Source organism: Seriola lalandi, unplaced genomic scaffold (assembly GCF_002814215.2).
Source record: "Seriola lalandi dorsalis isolate HSWRI2012SDOR001 ecotype SW California unplaced genomic scaffold, Sedor1 jcf7180002054972, whole genome shotgun sequence".
In the NCBI taxonomy this organism is placed as follows: Eukaryota; Metazoa; Chordata; class Actinopteri; order Carangiformes; family Carangidae; genus Seriola; species Seriola lalandi.
This window is the reverse complement of record NW_019525660.1, coordinates 4,891,263-4,907,663: the sequence shown is the minus strand read 5'-3', so window position 1 is coordinate 4,907,663 and position 16,401 is coordinate 4,891,263. Positions and strand designations below refer to the sequence as shown.

General features: G+C 38.6%; 1 protein-coding gene across 1 annotated transcript in view; it reads left to right on the top strand.

Moving 5' to 3' along the window:
• The window catches only part of gfra4b (GDNF family receptor alpha 4b), a 44,072-nt gene that overhangs the window by 26,036 nt on the left and 1,635 nt on the right, over positions 1 to 16,401 (top strand). The window contains exons 2-7 of the mRNA XM_023397964.2: positions 6,248 to 6,523; positions 6,798 to 6,878; positions 9,449 to 9,794; positions 10,575 to 10,684; positions 12,559 to 12,693; positions 15,325 to 15,491. Coding sequence (XP_023253732.1) covers positions 6,248 to 6,523; positions 6,798 to 6,878; positions 9,449 to 9,794; positions 10,575 to 10,684; positions 12,559 to 12,693; positions 15,325 to 15,491 — 1,115 coding nt within the window. The remainder of the gene's footprint in view (positions 1 to 6,247; positions 6,524 to 6,797; positions 6,879 to 9,448; positions 9,795 to 10,574; positions 10,685 to 12,558; positions 12,694 to 15,324; positions 15,492 to 16,401) is intronic.

Genomic DNA, 16,401 nt, shown 5'->3' with positions numbered 1-16,401 from the left:
TCAAAACTTTGAAGCTAATTACTGTGGTTTTCCAAGGGCTTCACGCACTATTTGTTTGATGTCTAACATGAAGTAATAGTGGTGCTGACAGTGCTTTATTTTTGAATGTAGATGGATATTTTGCTGTCTCATTTTGCCAAATTCAATCTACCCTGCTTTGATGTCTGAAAATTGCTAATTTTGTGCCATAAAAGCAAATAATGTCATATCAGACAGCAACAATTTATAACAGAAAAATACAGGCTGCATTTTTGCAAAGATGATTCATTCACTGGTAGAACAATTTGCATTCACTTATGCCTGTAATTAAAATGTTTAGCCCTTACGAGTTATTTCTAATAAAGCAAACAATGTTTATTTGACACATAGGGACCTAAAGTACACATTTCACAACATAATGAACTTCACTTTTCTCTCAAAGGCTAAGTGCTAAACTGAAAAGATTTTATGTGACCAACAGGAGATCAATGAAGAACAAACCAAATTTAATATTCACTTAGATTTTATTACAGTGTGCCACTTCTAACCCATTTACATTTTAATGATTTTTGATACATGAATTAAAATGCTAAAGCACTTTCACAAGTGTGACTGTCTTTCTCTTCTCAAAAATCTAAACATTTAATATTAAGATTTCAAATAATAACAATAATAATAATAATAATAATAATAATAATGATGATAATATTCAGGCAGGCGTTGCTTGACAAGCAGGAGAGGTAAAAGTGGTATGTGGTATTATAAGTAGGCTGAGAGAAAAAAAAAAGTAGACTCACGAACAAATAAATACGTTCCACATGTGTGACTGACAACTTTAGTTGTTGAACTTTCAAAGACCTGAAACTAAGAACATCAGTCACAGCTAAATGTCACTCCTGTTGTGTATATTTTTACATTATAGGTAAAACAAGACACAGCTGGATGAGCTACTAAAGAGGCAGCAGAGGAAGGATCATGACCTGTTTGAAGAATACTGGCTCAGTATTTTACATTATAAGCAACAGCAGGCTGAGCATATTGATATTTACAATTATGGGATTTTGAGCAGTTAAAATAATGTGCATGTTTTTAAATGAAGAATTTTTTATCAGATAAAACTGGAGGAAACTGGAAAAGCGAGAGCCACTCGTTTCTCTTTTAAGGTGACAACAAAAAAAGTAAAACTTCTGTTGACTCGATAACAACATTTGTTTCGAAGACATACAGTAGCTGATACATGTAGATGAAGTGTGTAGAAACTTACTTTTAAACCACAGTAACTAGAGTCTAGAGTGGATGATGATGTCCTTTGTTATCCACTCTTGTTTGCACTGGTCTGCCTAAACTACGATTATTAAAATGTACAACAGATGTCAAAAAGCTGGAAGTTTGGATTGATTTTCCAGCTGGAAGTAAGAAAAACGATAGTTCTGTTTGGAATTATCTTACATTGTTCAACTTAAGCAGCTGTAACAATGTATCAAATAACAACAATCTGACACCATGAAAGGCGTTACTTGTAGTGATGATCCTGCAGATAATTATCATACAAATCTGTCGCTCCTCTCTGCTTTACAGAGCATTACGATTTCATTTAATGTAATTCATTTATTCATTTAAGCCTCGAAGATAATTGAGGTTTCTCTCATTTGCAATGATGTCGAAATACAGAAATACACAGTTAAAATTCAAAGGAGGGCAATACTCAATTAAAGAGTGAGTGTGAGTGAGTGAGTGAGTGAGTGAATGATCTCTCATAGCGTCATTTTCAGCAGCAGCATGCAGTTTTGTTTTCAGTGAAAAAGCTCAAAAACCTGCTTTGCTCAACAGCAGACAGCAGACAGACTAGCTGGCGAACACAACTGAGAATATAGAAGCTACAGAGCCAGATATTTCCTTCAGGAATAGAGAACAGCTAAACAGCTCAAAGACAGTAAATACTGGACTTGCATTCACCCGGTGGCCAAAAACAAAATGACTTGATCCATATCAGCTGGTGTATATAAGCAACTGTTTGCAATTATCAATTTAAAAAGGTGATGATATGTTAATGTTGCTTGTTTGTGCTGCCCCCAAGTGGCCAAAAAATATTACTCATTGCAGGTTTAAAGCTTTTCAAAATTTAAAGTTGAGTATTTCTCTTATGTAAAAAAGGTATGAAAGACAAAAGTCATATGAAATATCTTAAATGAACTCTGTACTTGGATGTTTGAATTCAGTTTCAAAAGTAGGGCTGAGCAATCAATCGAAATATTATCAAAACCACAATAAGGCCAAATGCAATATCCAAATTACAAGACCTGCAATCTTTTTGATAAAGGTGAAATTCGTCACAACATACCATAAATGATGCATTGTGGTGCTACAGAGATGTCCCTGCCAACAAATCATATTCTACAGTTATAACGGAACATGCTTGTTTGGTACAAGCTCCAGCAAAAATAACATCATCATTTAAAACAAGTTTTCAGTGAAAATGAAATGCAAAAATTGCTATTCCAACAATACCTGCAAAAATATTCGCAAGATGATTTTTTTTTGCGAATCTTTCAGAACTAGCTGGAAGTATGCAGAGGTAGCTGACAAAGAAACCACAGGCAAGAATAACTGGGAAATGAAGTGTGCTGAATTAGCTATCACGCTAAAAACGGCTTGTATCATGCTGTCATAGACTCACAACACTGCCATCAGTGGTGTTAGGCAAAACCGCTGGAGGCCACTCACTTTAAAGGAAGGCTGCTTGCTTTAACTACTATCCAAGATAAATTACAAACCTTAAGAGCTCTGAAACAAAGGTGATACTCATTAAGTGCACTAATAAATTACCATTTCCCCCCACAGCCTCACTGCTTTGTAGGTATATAGGAGTGAGACCAACATTCCAGCTGACTTCATTAACTTTCATTTTCCATTTTATCTCTCCTGAAGTGGACCATTAAGGGTAACTGATCAGCTAATCTGCCTGTGATTTATGTGGCAGGGAAACTGAGGACTTAACTGAGCCTCAGAACACATTGATTACTGACATGGTTAATTGGCTAAACCCACTGGTACATTGAGACAGGCTTATTGGAAATGTCAAATCAAACGGCTCATTTGCAATCATGATGTATGGTGTCTATTCCAGCTTCTGCCCAGGCAGCACATACTGACACACACAGCCGTAGAGGAAGGGCCTGGGATCTCTGCCTTGAATTTGCAACTGACCATCTGGCCTTCTAGGACGTTGGCGCTGGTTGGAACTTTTTTCCCCCCCCTCCCAGCGTCCACATGCCTGTGTTGGATGTGTTTAGCCGACTTGATGAACACAGGATAAGGAGCTTGATGTGAGTGAGACTCGATATACCAGTGGGGGTTTGAGTAGAGATTCAGCTTTGAAAGCAGATGTAAGTGATTGAACAGTTTTGACAGAATGGAAAATATGTTGTTTTATTACTTTCTTTTTTCCTGAGTGTGTGCTTTGGAACATCAAAACAATGGCTGCGACAATTTTGGCCCAGAATTACCTACAATGTAAGCAGATGAAAGCAGCATGAAATTGAAAACTTTTGATTTAAGCAGATGGGGTAAGGGACATTACGAGGAACAAAAAAGGTGGTAAGAATTTACATTGTTTGACTCGGATCCACTTGAATTATTGCAGGCCATGCTTAGGAATATGTTTTTACAATAACCGGGAAATAGAGAAACAAATTCTCCAAAGTCTACTCTTGACTGGCAATAGCATAGCAACACGCTGTTTTCTGACTTGAACTGGACACACTGGATATACATATGTAAAACATCACAACTTGTCCTGTAGAATTAACAGTAATGGAAAGTGAGGTACAAACAAATTCTTTTTGCCGTCATTATAATTCTTTCAATAGTGTAATTAGAAAAGTGCATGGAGTGCAACACAAGAAACATTCAAAGGAAGAGTGACAGCTCTTTTTAATAAAATCACCACCCACACTACAATTAACTCCAGAGAGGTTCTGTACTTTATGTGGCTTATGAGCTCTATGACAAAAACTTCTCCTGTTAAAATGTTTCGTTGCAAATTGTCTAAACTTTTTTCACATGGGGTCAACATTTTGATGTGTGTAATTATGTTTTTGTAATACTGCTGTATGTTAAAGTGAAGTTAAAATCATTATGATCCAAGATGCTGCCGATTCCCTATACACCGAGTTACTATAACTGCGTGACGGCAGGCCGAAGATGTCAAGAGAAGAGACGTCAAAGAATATCTGACTCAAACAGAAGCATATAAAAAGGGCATAGCAGTAAACTACATTTGAATTCCATATCGATATGCCTCCAAGTGTACGTTGTTGGCATGGTATAACAACAATGAGCCATGATAGCAATTAACTAAGCTGTAGTCACAGAGCATTTCAATTTGTACTCCTTCATGATATGACTAACAACAATGCAATGACTATATATCACTTAACATGAATTTTACTTTTTCTGTGCATCCCTCATGTTTTCCAAAAGTTCTTCCCCTCTCATCCAAACCAACATCCAACATCTCACCAGCTGTTTTGTTGGCAAATCGAGATAAACCTCAATAAAATGGACACGGCACTGCACGGGCTTATCTAAGGTTCTCTCACTCGTTAATGTTCTCAGCACATTCAGTACATGCCAAACACGTATTATTCAAGTTCCTTGGCTCGCTGAATAGGCTGCAGTCATGCAGTAGCACTGAAGGAGTCAAACCTTCTGGACGATGTCAGTGAATCAATGAAAGCGTGGATTAGCATCTCTATAAGTCTGCCACTGACAGTCTTTCACACAGTGCCTGAACATATTACACATGTTAAATCAAAAATATACTATTTCATAACTTATACTCCATGAGAAATCAGAAACAATACCTTAGTAATTCAGCCTTGAGGCTGTTCTCTTCACAATAAAGCAATTAATGTTGTCGCCTGCAGACCAAGTTATAGAATACTGAATACTCACAAAGCATGTCATCCAATGTAACGAGTTCAAGCAAAGTTATCGTCTACTTAGTAGAGCTTATGTGAAAAGATGTGTTAGAGATACAACAGCTCATAGAAAAACTGTTTTCATAAAGTTTAGATTATTGTTCTCATTCTGAAAGGAAGAGAAATACTAAATGTGTGTGAAAAGAGTGATGCACCACAACCAAGTGAGCTAATCTGCTTCCTGCAATATTGTCCTTTATGTGCCTTTGAATGCGAAGAGATTACTTCTTCACATGTGAAATATGCTGGTCTGTATGAATTTTACGTGGGTTGGAAGGTCCTTTCTTTCTTTTGGCTACACTCCACTATTTTATTGTGCCAGTTACATTCTTACTGTTAATTACCACAGAGCCAATAGAAAAACAAGACTAGGAGTTAACATGCTAATATTTGGCAGGTGTAATGTTTACCATGGACCTTTTTTTGCATGTGAGCATGCTAATGTTTAAACACAAAATACAGCCCAAGCTGATGGGAATGTCATTAGTTTTGCAGGTACTTGGTCATAAATCAAAGTGATAAATAAATTAAAATTTTGACCTGATTATAGTACTAGATGAAAAACCAGATTACCAAAATATTACAAATCAACACGAGAGGAACATGAACGTGTGCACCAAGTGTTACGGCAATCATACAATAGCTCTCGAGATATTTCACTCAAATGTTAACCTCATGTTGATGGTAGATAAGTCAGGGGACCAACAAAGTCATTAGGATTCATCCTCAGGGAACCATGAATGTCTACAAAATTTCATGGCAATCCATCCAATAGTTTTTGAAATATTTCTTCTGAACTTAAGCAGTGGACAGACAGAATGACATTTCTATACTGACAGCTAGGCTATTTTTGTGGCTAAAAGACTAAATACTGTCAATAAAACATAAATCATAAATCTTTAATCACTGTCCCTCAGCCTGAACAGTGTAACCAGCACATTATGTTGGATGCCTGTTCACAGTTTCACCAAACTTAAGATGCATGATGCATCCAAACTTTTGAAGCAACAGAGCGAGAAGAAGAAGAATTGATATTTTACTGCTTGCTATTAGAGGAATGCTGTAATGATTACAGACTTGCAAGACACCTCTGCGTTATCATGTTTGCAGAATTACACAAGCACTTTTCTCTCAAAATGTTCTTCACCCTCTTCTCCTCCACCTATCCCTGACATTTGGGTCTGACTTTTTAGCTTAATTTCCCATCTCATTTAATTACCTTACACTTCAACTGCCATTTCAAGTCTCCTCATCGTTCTGCTCCCTGTTGATATCTTCTCTCACAGCTCTGTTGGAGGTTATACTGGCCAGCAGGGACTGCTTGGTGGCTGGAGACTCATGCTCGAGTGATGAGACCTGTAGTCCACGTCTGCGGACCCTGCGTCAGTGTGTGGCGGGCAATGGCAACATGAAGCTGGGCCCCGGTGCCAGAAGCCAGTGTGCCAATGCAGTGTCCGCCCTACTGTCCAGCCCCTTGCACGGCTGCCAGTGTAAACGAGGCATGAAGAAGGAGAAGAACTGCCTGAGCATCTACTGGAGCCTTCATCAGTCTACCATACACGGTAAGTAGTTCTTCGATTGCAGCAAACAAGATTTTTCTATACAGTCTGCAAATCAGAACTTCCTTTATTCACATAAAGGAGCCGTTGAACACTGGTTCCCAAAAAATAATATGAATAACTGTCTGCCTGTCTGTATAATTTAGTCGACTGGAGCCTCAGGGGCTAAATGAAAATGACTACATGAGAACATTATTTGTGTTTCATACACTTGTGATGAATCATGGTGTTACATCATTCAAGCCAATGTTTCTATCTGTGTCTTTTATTCTTTCAGGACTAGACCTGGTGGAGAGTTACCCTTATGAGACTGTGCAGAGAGATTACGACTATGTCCGCTTGGCCTCTATCACAGCTGGCAAGTTCAATGACCTTCACCTTATTTTATACCATTTTACTCTTTCAACATGTTTCGCTCTAGCCAGAATATATGATTCCCATGTATCATGTATTTTTCCTTGAAGCACGCCCCAGGCAAATAGAGGCCCCTTATGTTCTGACACACATTTACACAAGTCTTACCATTCATCTGAACACAATCCCAGCATCCAGATTTATATCTTTGTCTTCAAGTTGTTGGCTGGCAGCTTCATTCATATCCCAGACTCATCCGAAATAACATAATCCGTGAATGTCAATGAATACTAATACTGTCATTCTCAATACTACTGCCTTAACATGACATTAATCCCATATCTTGCATTGTTTCTTATAGCCTCAGGCTGCTATAAAAATGCAATCTCATTAAATGTATCAAAATAAACCAAAACTCTGAAAAGCAGATTACATTTTGTTGATACAGAAAAAGCAAACATTGTCAGATCGCAATGTTTGCTGTATATGAAATATATCTTTTCTCACATGTTCACCATGTGAAACATTTACAGAAGCTTACATTTAAGAAAGTAAAACAACATTAGCTTAAATGGCAAGGCAAGTGATCCTTAGTAGGGCTAAAACTAAAAGACTATCAATTAATCTGCCGAGAACCATTAATCAATCACATTTTCTCAGAGTCTTTGGTGACTCTGAGAGGCTCTGAGCCTCTCTTCTGATTGGCTCTAGGGCTGCACAATTAAATGAAATATAATCAGAATCACAATATGGCCAAGTGCAATATCCATATAAAAAAAAACCCCAGGAGCTGCAATTTTTGATTAAGGTAAAATATGTCACATCATTGTTGTGCATTGTGAGCACCATAAGCGTTGTGGTGGTACAGAGATGCTCCGCCCTACAAATCATATTCTCCAGATGTAAAGGAGACCCAAAAATAAAATCACATCATCATTTAAACATTTTTTTTGCATATCATACAGCCCTTACTGACCTGTTGTTACTAGGGCTCCAGAGAGAAGCCTCAGAGATGTTTTTTCGTACTTAAAACCACAAATATAGCATCTTAAAACTGCAAATAAAACACAGGAAATGACTGATTATCAAAATAGTTACCCATTAATTTTCTATCGATCAAATAACTGATTAATTGACTAATTGGTGCAGCTGTAAAACCTAGCCTAGGGTTATGATAAGGATTGGATTATTAAGAAAATCTTAGTCACTTGCCTTTAAATTGATGTTTTAATTGAAGCTGCTAAAGTCAAAGCCCCATGTAGGCGGCTATACTGTGTCTGGATCAACCACACCAACTAGAACACCTGCCAGCATCACCAAGCTATAAACACACTACAGAAAACTGACGAATCATCTCTGAAACAAAACAGCTTCAAGAGTTCAGCAATGTGCTGATTTCCCAGGCAACATGTAAACAAAAGGTTCATTCAGAAGTTGCCACACAAAGTGCCAGGTTTCACTCACACACCAAACATGATGTTGGACACTGATGTTTCGATTGCAGAACACATAACACTGACTTGTGTTCAGATCTGCTTCTTAAGATAATTGGATATCAAATTTTTTTATGCATTTCCCGGATCTTATTTACATCCGCGCCTGCATCACTTTCTCTTGCTCTCTGTCTCCTTCTGAATTGCTAGTTACATTAATCTGTGATGTCAGAAATACGACTCTCAGTTACACAGTTGATAACACAGTGGTCAATAATGTTAGTGACAGAAAAGACTCATCTGTGACATCAAGTACAAACTACAATGGTCAAAATAGTAAGTGGTAATACAAGCCAGAGCAACACACCTTTAAGCCAGATGCTCATTGTTATTAGGTTTCCACACTGCTCCAGCACTGAAACTCCTTGAATTATTGTCTGATTTGATAAAAAATGTGATCGGCCGCTTACAAGAACCATGAAATAACAAAAGGAGGAAAAGCCATGGTAACATAACAGTGACGCACATTTTACAGATCAAGGACAACAGTTAAGAAAGTGTGGAGAGACGTCACTGTGCTAAATAGATGCAGTCTGTATTTCTGCAAAATGGCACACAGTAGGTTAACATCTGAAACTTAAAATCTGGTAGTGCAATTTGCCTGCAAACCATAATCATTTTAATTAGTAGGATAGAAAGGCAAGAAGTATAGACCTTTGTCTTGTGCTAACATTTAAAAAAAAAAAAAAATCCAACAATTCTGAATCTTGGAATTTTTTTTTTTTTTTAAAGCAGTTGGAAAAAGTACATGAAATTTTGCAATTTTCATAACTGGTGCAGAGAGCAGACTGCTCTCCTATTACTAATTTTGTTTTTCTGGTCTTCAGGAAATGCACCTCCATTGTTTATTTACATTCTCTTCTACCTTGAAGCTGAACTTGTATTCCCAACTGCCTGTCTGAACTTTTGTAACTCCTACCAGATGAGATTATGTCTCAGCATGTTGAATAAATAAATCAAGTACATTCCACAGGTCACACACACACTCTTATTCACATAAACACAAAACATTTTTGCTCTATTGCTGATTTTTTTTTTCTCTAATATCTACGCTTGTCTTCGACCTTACTTCCATCCACAGACTCTGATGTTGGCATGACAACTGTGAATCGCTGCCTGGATGCGGCCAAGGCTTGCAATGTGGACGACTTGTGCCAGAAGCTCCGCACAGAATATGTCTCAGCTTGTATCAAACCCACTGCCAAGTCTGGCCTGTGCAACCGACCTAAATGTAATAAGGCGCTGCGCAGGTTCTTCGACCGTGTTCCCGCCGATTACACACACGAGCTACTCTTCTGCCCCTGTACGGACACAGCATGCGCAGAGCGTCGGAGGCAGACCATTGTGCCCAGCTGCTCTTATGAAAGCCCAGAAAAACCCAACTGCATCACACAGATGAGGATCTGCAAAGCTGACTATGTCTGCAGGTTAGCACAGAGCTAAATAGAAGCTTTTAATTGGTTCTCATTTATATCCATGTCAGTCGTTCATGTCTACGACAGATATTAAAATCATGTCTCACTTTGCCATGGTCCCATATGGATAAAATAACATATTGCTGTAATATAATCATAATCCCCAGGTTTGTTGGGCTTTATGATCCAGCTCTTTTCTCATGATATTCCAAATCAGCAAAGCCAATGTTTCATAAGGCCCACTTTAATTGAAGTATTTCTTGGATATAGATTTTAGATATACTCACCATACATATTAGCACCAGCACTATTCAGTATTATGGCTCATTGAAACCAAATAAACAGCCATTCAATCAGCAAAATGCCCTGCTGTTTTACCCTAAAGCTTTCTACCACCATTGGTTAGAACACCCCAGAGAGCCTGTTGGAATAACACATTAAATATTTAGCACAGATAAAGAGCCAGATGGATCAGAGTTATCGCTCATTGCTATCTCTGGTCATGGCCATTATTTTTCACAGCCCCATTACACTCAGAGGGCTTTACTAATGATCCCAGGGCTGGGGGATGAAATATATTACTCTTTCTATCACTTTCACATTACAGGCCAATGCTTTCAGTCTTCACCACAGCCAACAATATTTCTTTATGTCAGAGTGGCAAACTCTTAATTAAATGACCAAGTTATAGTAGAAGGGATGTATTAAAAAAAAGAACCAGCAAAACTTTTTACATAAAACAATACAGGGATCTGTCATGTTTTTGCTAAGCAGTTGTTGCTATTTCTGTAGGTCTCGTCTGGCACAGTTTCAGTACGACTGCGAACCCTCTGAAACGTCTGCCAATGGCTGCAAGCAAGGGAACTATGGAGCCTGTCTCCTCGCCTACACAGGGCTCATAGGTAGGTGCACACCTGAGAGGTAACACACAGCCAGAAAACTTATAAAAGAGAAAGAAAGATTTAATGAAATGAACAGGTGGAGAAGGAAAGAGACAGTACGCGTGAAAGAAGGTATTTGCCATATTCTGTGTGACAGTGTTGTGCATGAACATGCACATGATTTTGGATCTGAACCTAACCGTTTGCACAAGAGTTAACAATGCACCAACCAAAAGGCTGTTTGTCATCTGCCAAAAAACATGTGTTTCATGGTGGCACCAAAGTATTTACAGCAGCCGGCATGCTAACTGAAGTCATAGCACATCTTTCAGCTAGCGACAGTAATGAAGCCAGTAGTGGAGTTTGTACCAGCCTGTATTCCGCTCTATGTATAATTTTCACACACATAATAAAAATGTATGTAGAGCTGCATTAAATTTGCAAACTGATGTGTTTTCAGTTCACCTCCCACACTCTCTTAAACATCAAACTCAAGGACTTTTCAAGGACCTCCAAGGCCCAATTCCCTTAAATTCAAGGACCCAACACGGCATCGTTTGGGACAAGGATCAAGGTTAATTAGTGTTTCAACACTAAGATCATTTATAATGAGAACTAGCAGGCTTTAGAGAAGCTGACAGGCAACAGTTTAAAAGAATGAGAGGCTTGAATGTGTGAACACGTCTCTGCTGTGCTGTGTTACAGTGATGCACACCATGTGCTCTCTTGCCTTCTCCAACAGCACAGCAAAACAATATATTGGGTAAGTTGAGCAATAGAGACAGACACTTATTTACAAGTTGAAGAAAAAAATATATAAAACCAAGCACTTTCAATGACGTTACTATTTTCAAAGTATTTCATGGCTTTTTTTTTTTTTTTAAGGGTATCATGGACCCGTCCTGTCTGCTTTATGACACATTGTTTAAGTGGTAAAACATATACTCACATTGGTTTTTCTTGGCTTTTAAAAGTAATATCTCTGTGACTCTACAGTAGTGTGTTAGTGATGTGGCAATGACCGGGGGCTGGGGATGGATCTACTGAAAAAGAACAGCTCAGCGAAGCTCATTTAAAAAAAAAAAAAAAACAGAACAAATGAACATCAAGAAGTTCATTTTTAAGACTATGAATGTAGTTCAGAATTTATAAGTGTGAACAATGAACATCAACTAGTTAATTTTGATCAGTGTGAACTGAACTCTGAGCAAGCTCTTGTGAATGTTGAACTGCTGTGGGATAGAAGGATAAAGAGGCAGGAATCTGTGAGCGCTAAATTCATACATACAGAAGAGGTTAGGAGTGAGTTGGAGAATATAATGAAACTAAAAAGACAAAAAGTTTATATGTTCAAAAAAAAGCATAAAAATCTCTCGTTACAGAAAAACAAAGGCTGTTTATATGATGCAATGTGTGTTTAATTTGTTTTTATAACAGTCGGTAAAAGAAAAAGAACAGCCACTTCTTTTCCACACATTGGAGAGAGACACTAATGTAATGCACTTCAAGAACCTCAAATGGTGCCCCTCAGCACTAACACACACTTGGCATTTTCATTTCTGTCTCGTATTTATTAAAGCACTTGAAATCTCACCTCCACTATGTTGAGAGAAAAAAAAAAAAAAAACAGTTATGGAAAAAAATTGCAATGCCAGAGACTTCTGTGACCCGAAATAGAAGAAGTATTTCTCATTATCTCTCTTTTAGGACAAACAAGTGAGTGTGCAGCCAGTTTAACCAGCTATACTAGAACGTTATCCCCCCTTTACATCAGGTCAGCCTAAATGCAGTGTCCATTAATGTCCCGGAAAATGAAGCACTACGAACTCAGTGTAACAACTCAAAGGAGAATGAATATTTAATACTGATGGAGGCCTGGTGCGGTCTCTCTGCAGGAAGTACAATAACTCCCAACTATGTTGACAACTCCACGTCCAGCGTGGCTCCATGGTGCTCCTGCTCAGCCAGTGGGAGCCAGAGAGAGGACTGTGACAACTTCCTGGGATCCTTCACCGACAACATCTGTCTCCGTGAGTGTCACTCTGTCCGCAATGTAATGGACTTTGGGGTAATGGGTTGTGTTTACATAGAGGTATTTGCTTTCATATGATGGGGGATAAAGTTTTTCCTGCGATTTTAATGTCTTGTTTAATCGGTATCGTAGCGGTTCAAGGGACAGCGCTGACTCTCTCACTCTCTGCAACTTTATGATGTTTTATAATCTATGTTTTTTTCCAGGCAACAATTAGATCTGTTTCCAGTTATGACTCAGTCTGTAAAGGACTAAGTCTCTTTACAGGAATACTAGGTCAACAAAGTGAGACAAACTGAATGATCAAATTGTAGTGATGAACATTTTGGCTACTGAAATTTAATTTATTGTTTCAGTTTCCTCAATGATAAATGTTTAGAACATGTTGCACCGTGTCATATATTTTGGGAAACACATTTCTTTGCTTTGTTCTTGAGAGTTAGATGACAAGATGGATACCATTCTCATATCTGTGATATAAAAGTACGGCTACTGCCACATCCAGTTAGCTTAACACAAAGACCAGGGAACGGGGGGAAAACAGCTTGCCTTGCTTTGTCCAAAAGGTAATAAAATCCACCTCCCAGCAAGAAAGGATAAGTTGCAGTTTTACAGGGGGCCATGTGACTATTTTTCGGCTTTTTGGCTTCTTCTTCTTCTTTCTTTCTGCCAAAATCTGACCAAGCGATGGACACGGCATTCTTTTTAGGTATAGGCTGCTCATGTTGAGGCTCAGCGTTTGCGCTCGTGTCATCCATAACACCAGCTTCGCTTTGCGTGAACGTGGACTAACTTTAGTCGGACAGGGTGGACGCACATGACTGAACACAAGGTACTGTCTTTTTAAGGGGACAGTTCATGAACTGTCATTCATGATTAAGTCAGTGAGAGGTTCTTAATGTTGGTTTTGACATTATCACCTCAGACAAAAAAAGTCAGCATATGGACACTTTCGTTCTCAGTGTGAACAATGTAGGACTTCAGAGTAAAAACAGATATAACAGATATACAACCCCAACACTGCATGGCTGAAACAAATACTGTTCCATGAATACCTCACTCGTTTGTTTGGATTTCTACACTTTCATATCGTTCCACTCAACTACTGATACAGCCAGAGTTATTCGATTATGAAATGAAATACGCAAACGTCCTTCCCTAATCAGAATAATTTGCACTGATAACCTGCAACGGGGAACATTCAAACAGACTTGAAATGAAAAGCAAAGAAAGTAATGATAAAAGAAAGTGACAGGAAAGAGCTGTCAGGTTTCATTGAGACAGATATTTCCCAGCATTGTCGAACAGCAGCATAGCGAGATGAATTGAACTGAAAGATCCTGTGCATTTTGTAGAATTACAGTATGCGCTCTTTCTCCCTATCTCTCTCTTTATCTTTCCCTCTCTCTCATTTACTTCCTCACTTCATCCCCTTTTGTTATTAATCATCCCCTTCACGCTGTTTCCTTGGTAATTCTGCCTGGGTGTTCAATCACTTCTTAGTGAATTATAAGTAAAATGGCCCTGCAATTCTTAGGTAATGGTATATTTATTAAATCTCCTCCACATGATGTACGTGTTTTCTTTTTCTTTCCTGTTTTTGATGGAGAAAGTTAGAAAACAAACTCATGGAAACTTCCTTTATAAAACGCTCATTAACACTAAGGAAAAATCAGGGGATTACAAAGGTCAGTAAGATTTGTCATCTGGGAACCATGAACATATGTGCAAAACTGAATGGTAATCCATCCAGTAGTTTTTGAGATATTTCAGTCAACTGACCAACTGACTGATATTGCCATGGATCCACGTGGCTAAAAACATTTTGAGTTGAGTTGAGGGCGTAATTGAACACAATGAATGTATTGCACTGGGTGTGCTATGGTACCAGTTCTTTACCATATTACCAGGGTGTTGATTACAGATTCATGAAGGTGAGCTGGGCAATTCAGAACCAGAGGAAATAGCAGTATATACAATAAATTATACTGTATAAATAATGAAAATGATATGGATAGAAGGTGAAGCACGTAAGATCATTTCATATTAGGGCGCTACATCAACCTTAATCCCGAGGTCCCACGTGTGTCTTGTAATTTATTGCGTCTTCTCTAATTTTCACTCTAACACCCTTCTTCTTATGACATCTGCTCTTGAGTGTGAATAATTAATGGTCCTTATTATGGCCCTCAGTGGGTAAATATATCTATCGCTGAAACCTGTACACACCATGAGTATCTTTGCTTGGTGTATGCAGCGAGGTGAATCTCTGGCCAGTCTTTCCTCGGGCCCCCTGCCTAGAACAGATACAGAGAGGTCTCAGAGTTGTTTGGCCAGTGCAAATGGTCTATGAGTTAATGAGGTCGATGTGGAGAGGCAGGTGCAGTTTGGATACTTGAAGAGAATACTGATTATTTTCTATTTTTTTCTCTCTGCTGCTGACCAAGTCCAAACTAGCTCTGGCCCAGCAAAAGCTTGCATGCAAAATGTACAACTCCGAACCAGAGGCATCTCCCATGATTGAATAAGACATGAGTGGAACTCGATGAAAACATATCAAGACAGTGCTGCTGAGGTCTAATACCATCTTTTTTTTTTTTTTTTTTAACTGCTTTGTCTCATGTTTCAGGGAATGCTCTCATGACGTTTGGAAGCGAATCAGACCAGCAGCCGACTCTCAACCAGCCCACTACACCCAGCCTCGGCCACAGCAGCAGAGAGAACAGGAGCACCACTTCTCCACCAGAAACCATAGAAACGATGAGGAGCCTTCTGGATACAATTATACCAACACAGGTGTGCACTTTTCTGTCATGGTTAGTGGTCGATTTTAGCAGCTCACACAATTATACATCCAGCAGTGAAACCATTCCTGACACCAGAAGAAAGCATGACTCAGAAGTGCCGCGATGATATTGCCATTTTAAAATATTAAAGCCACAGTGTGCGATGCTTTCAACAATTCATTCTCAGTGTTGCTGGATCCATGGGGGGGGGGGGTGCCAAAGTGGTACAAGTGGTACATTTTCAAATTTTACACACACTAGCTTTAATTCAAAACATGTCAGATTGATTATCATGTTTTTTGATGGATGCATTTGGTGGGTCAGAAACTAAAATGAGCATCGATCAGGGAGAGTTCATGATGTCCTGACATAAAGACTGTCATTTCCAAATTCACTTGCTTCGCTCACGTAGTTTGACAAATTCTCTGACATGTTCCATAATGTTGGTCCATTGGAGTAACTACTGCTCTTCCAACTGTAAACACAGCGAATCAAATTAGGAGTGGAGAGTAATAAAAACATAATTTCATATGTAAATATCTGTTGGAACATTGAAGTTGGTTTATGGCACTTTAAGGATCATCTATGTAAAGCTCACAAGTCGTGAAAAACAGAAAGTAATAATTGTTTGTGGTGGCCTGCGGACCAAAATTGGCATGCCAGCAATAATATCTGGCCCTTCAGATTATTCTGATAATCAGATATTCTTTTTATTTTAATTTTACAAAATCAGACTGACAGTCCCACATTTAGTTATAATGTCCAAATAGAGAATCTACCCTCACATGAAGAATGCTTGTTATACTTTTATCCATGTTGAGAGTGAATGACACAAACGTTCAAGAATCAGGCCGGGCTGCACTGTAGCCAGTGCCCAGTGCCCAGTGCTAAAATAGATCTTCATCATAGCAAGAGTTACC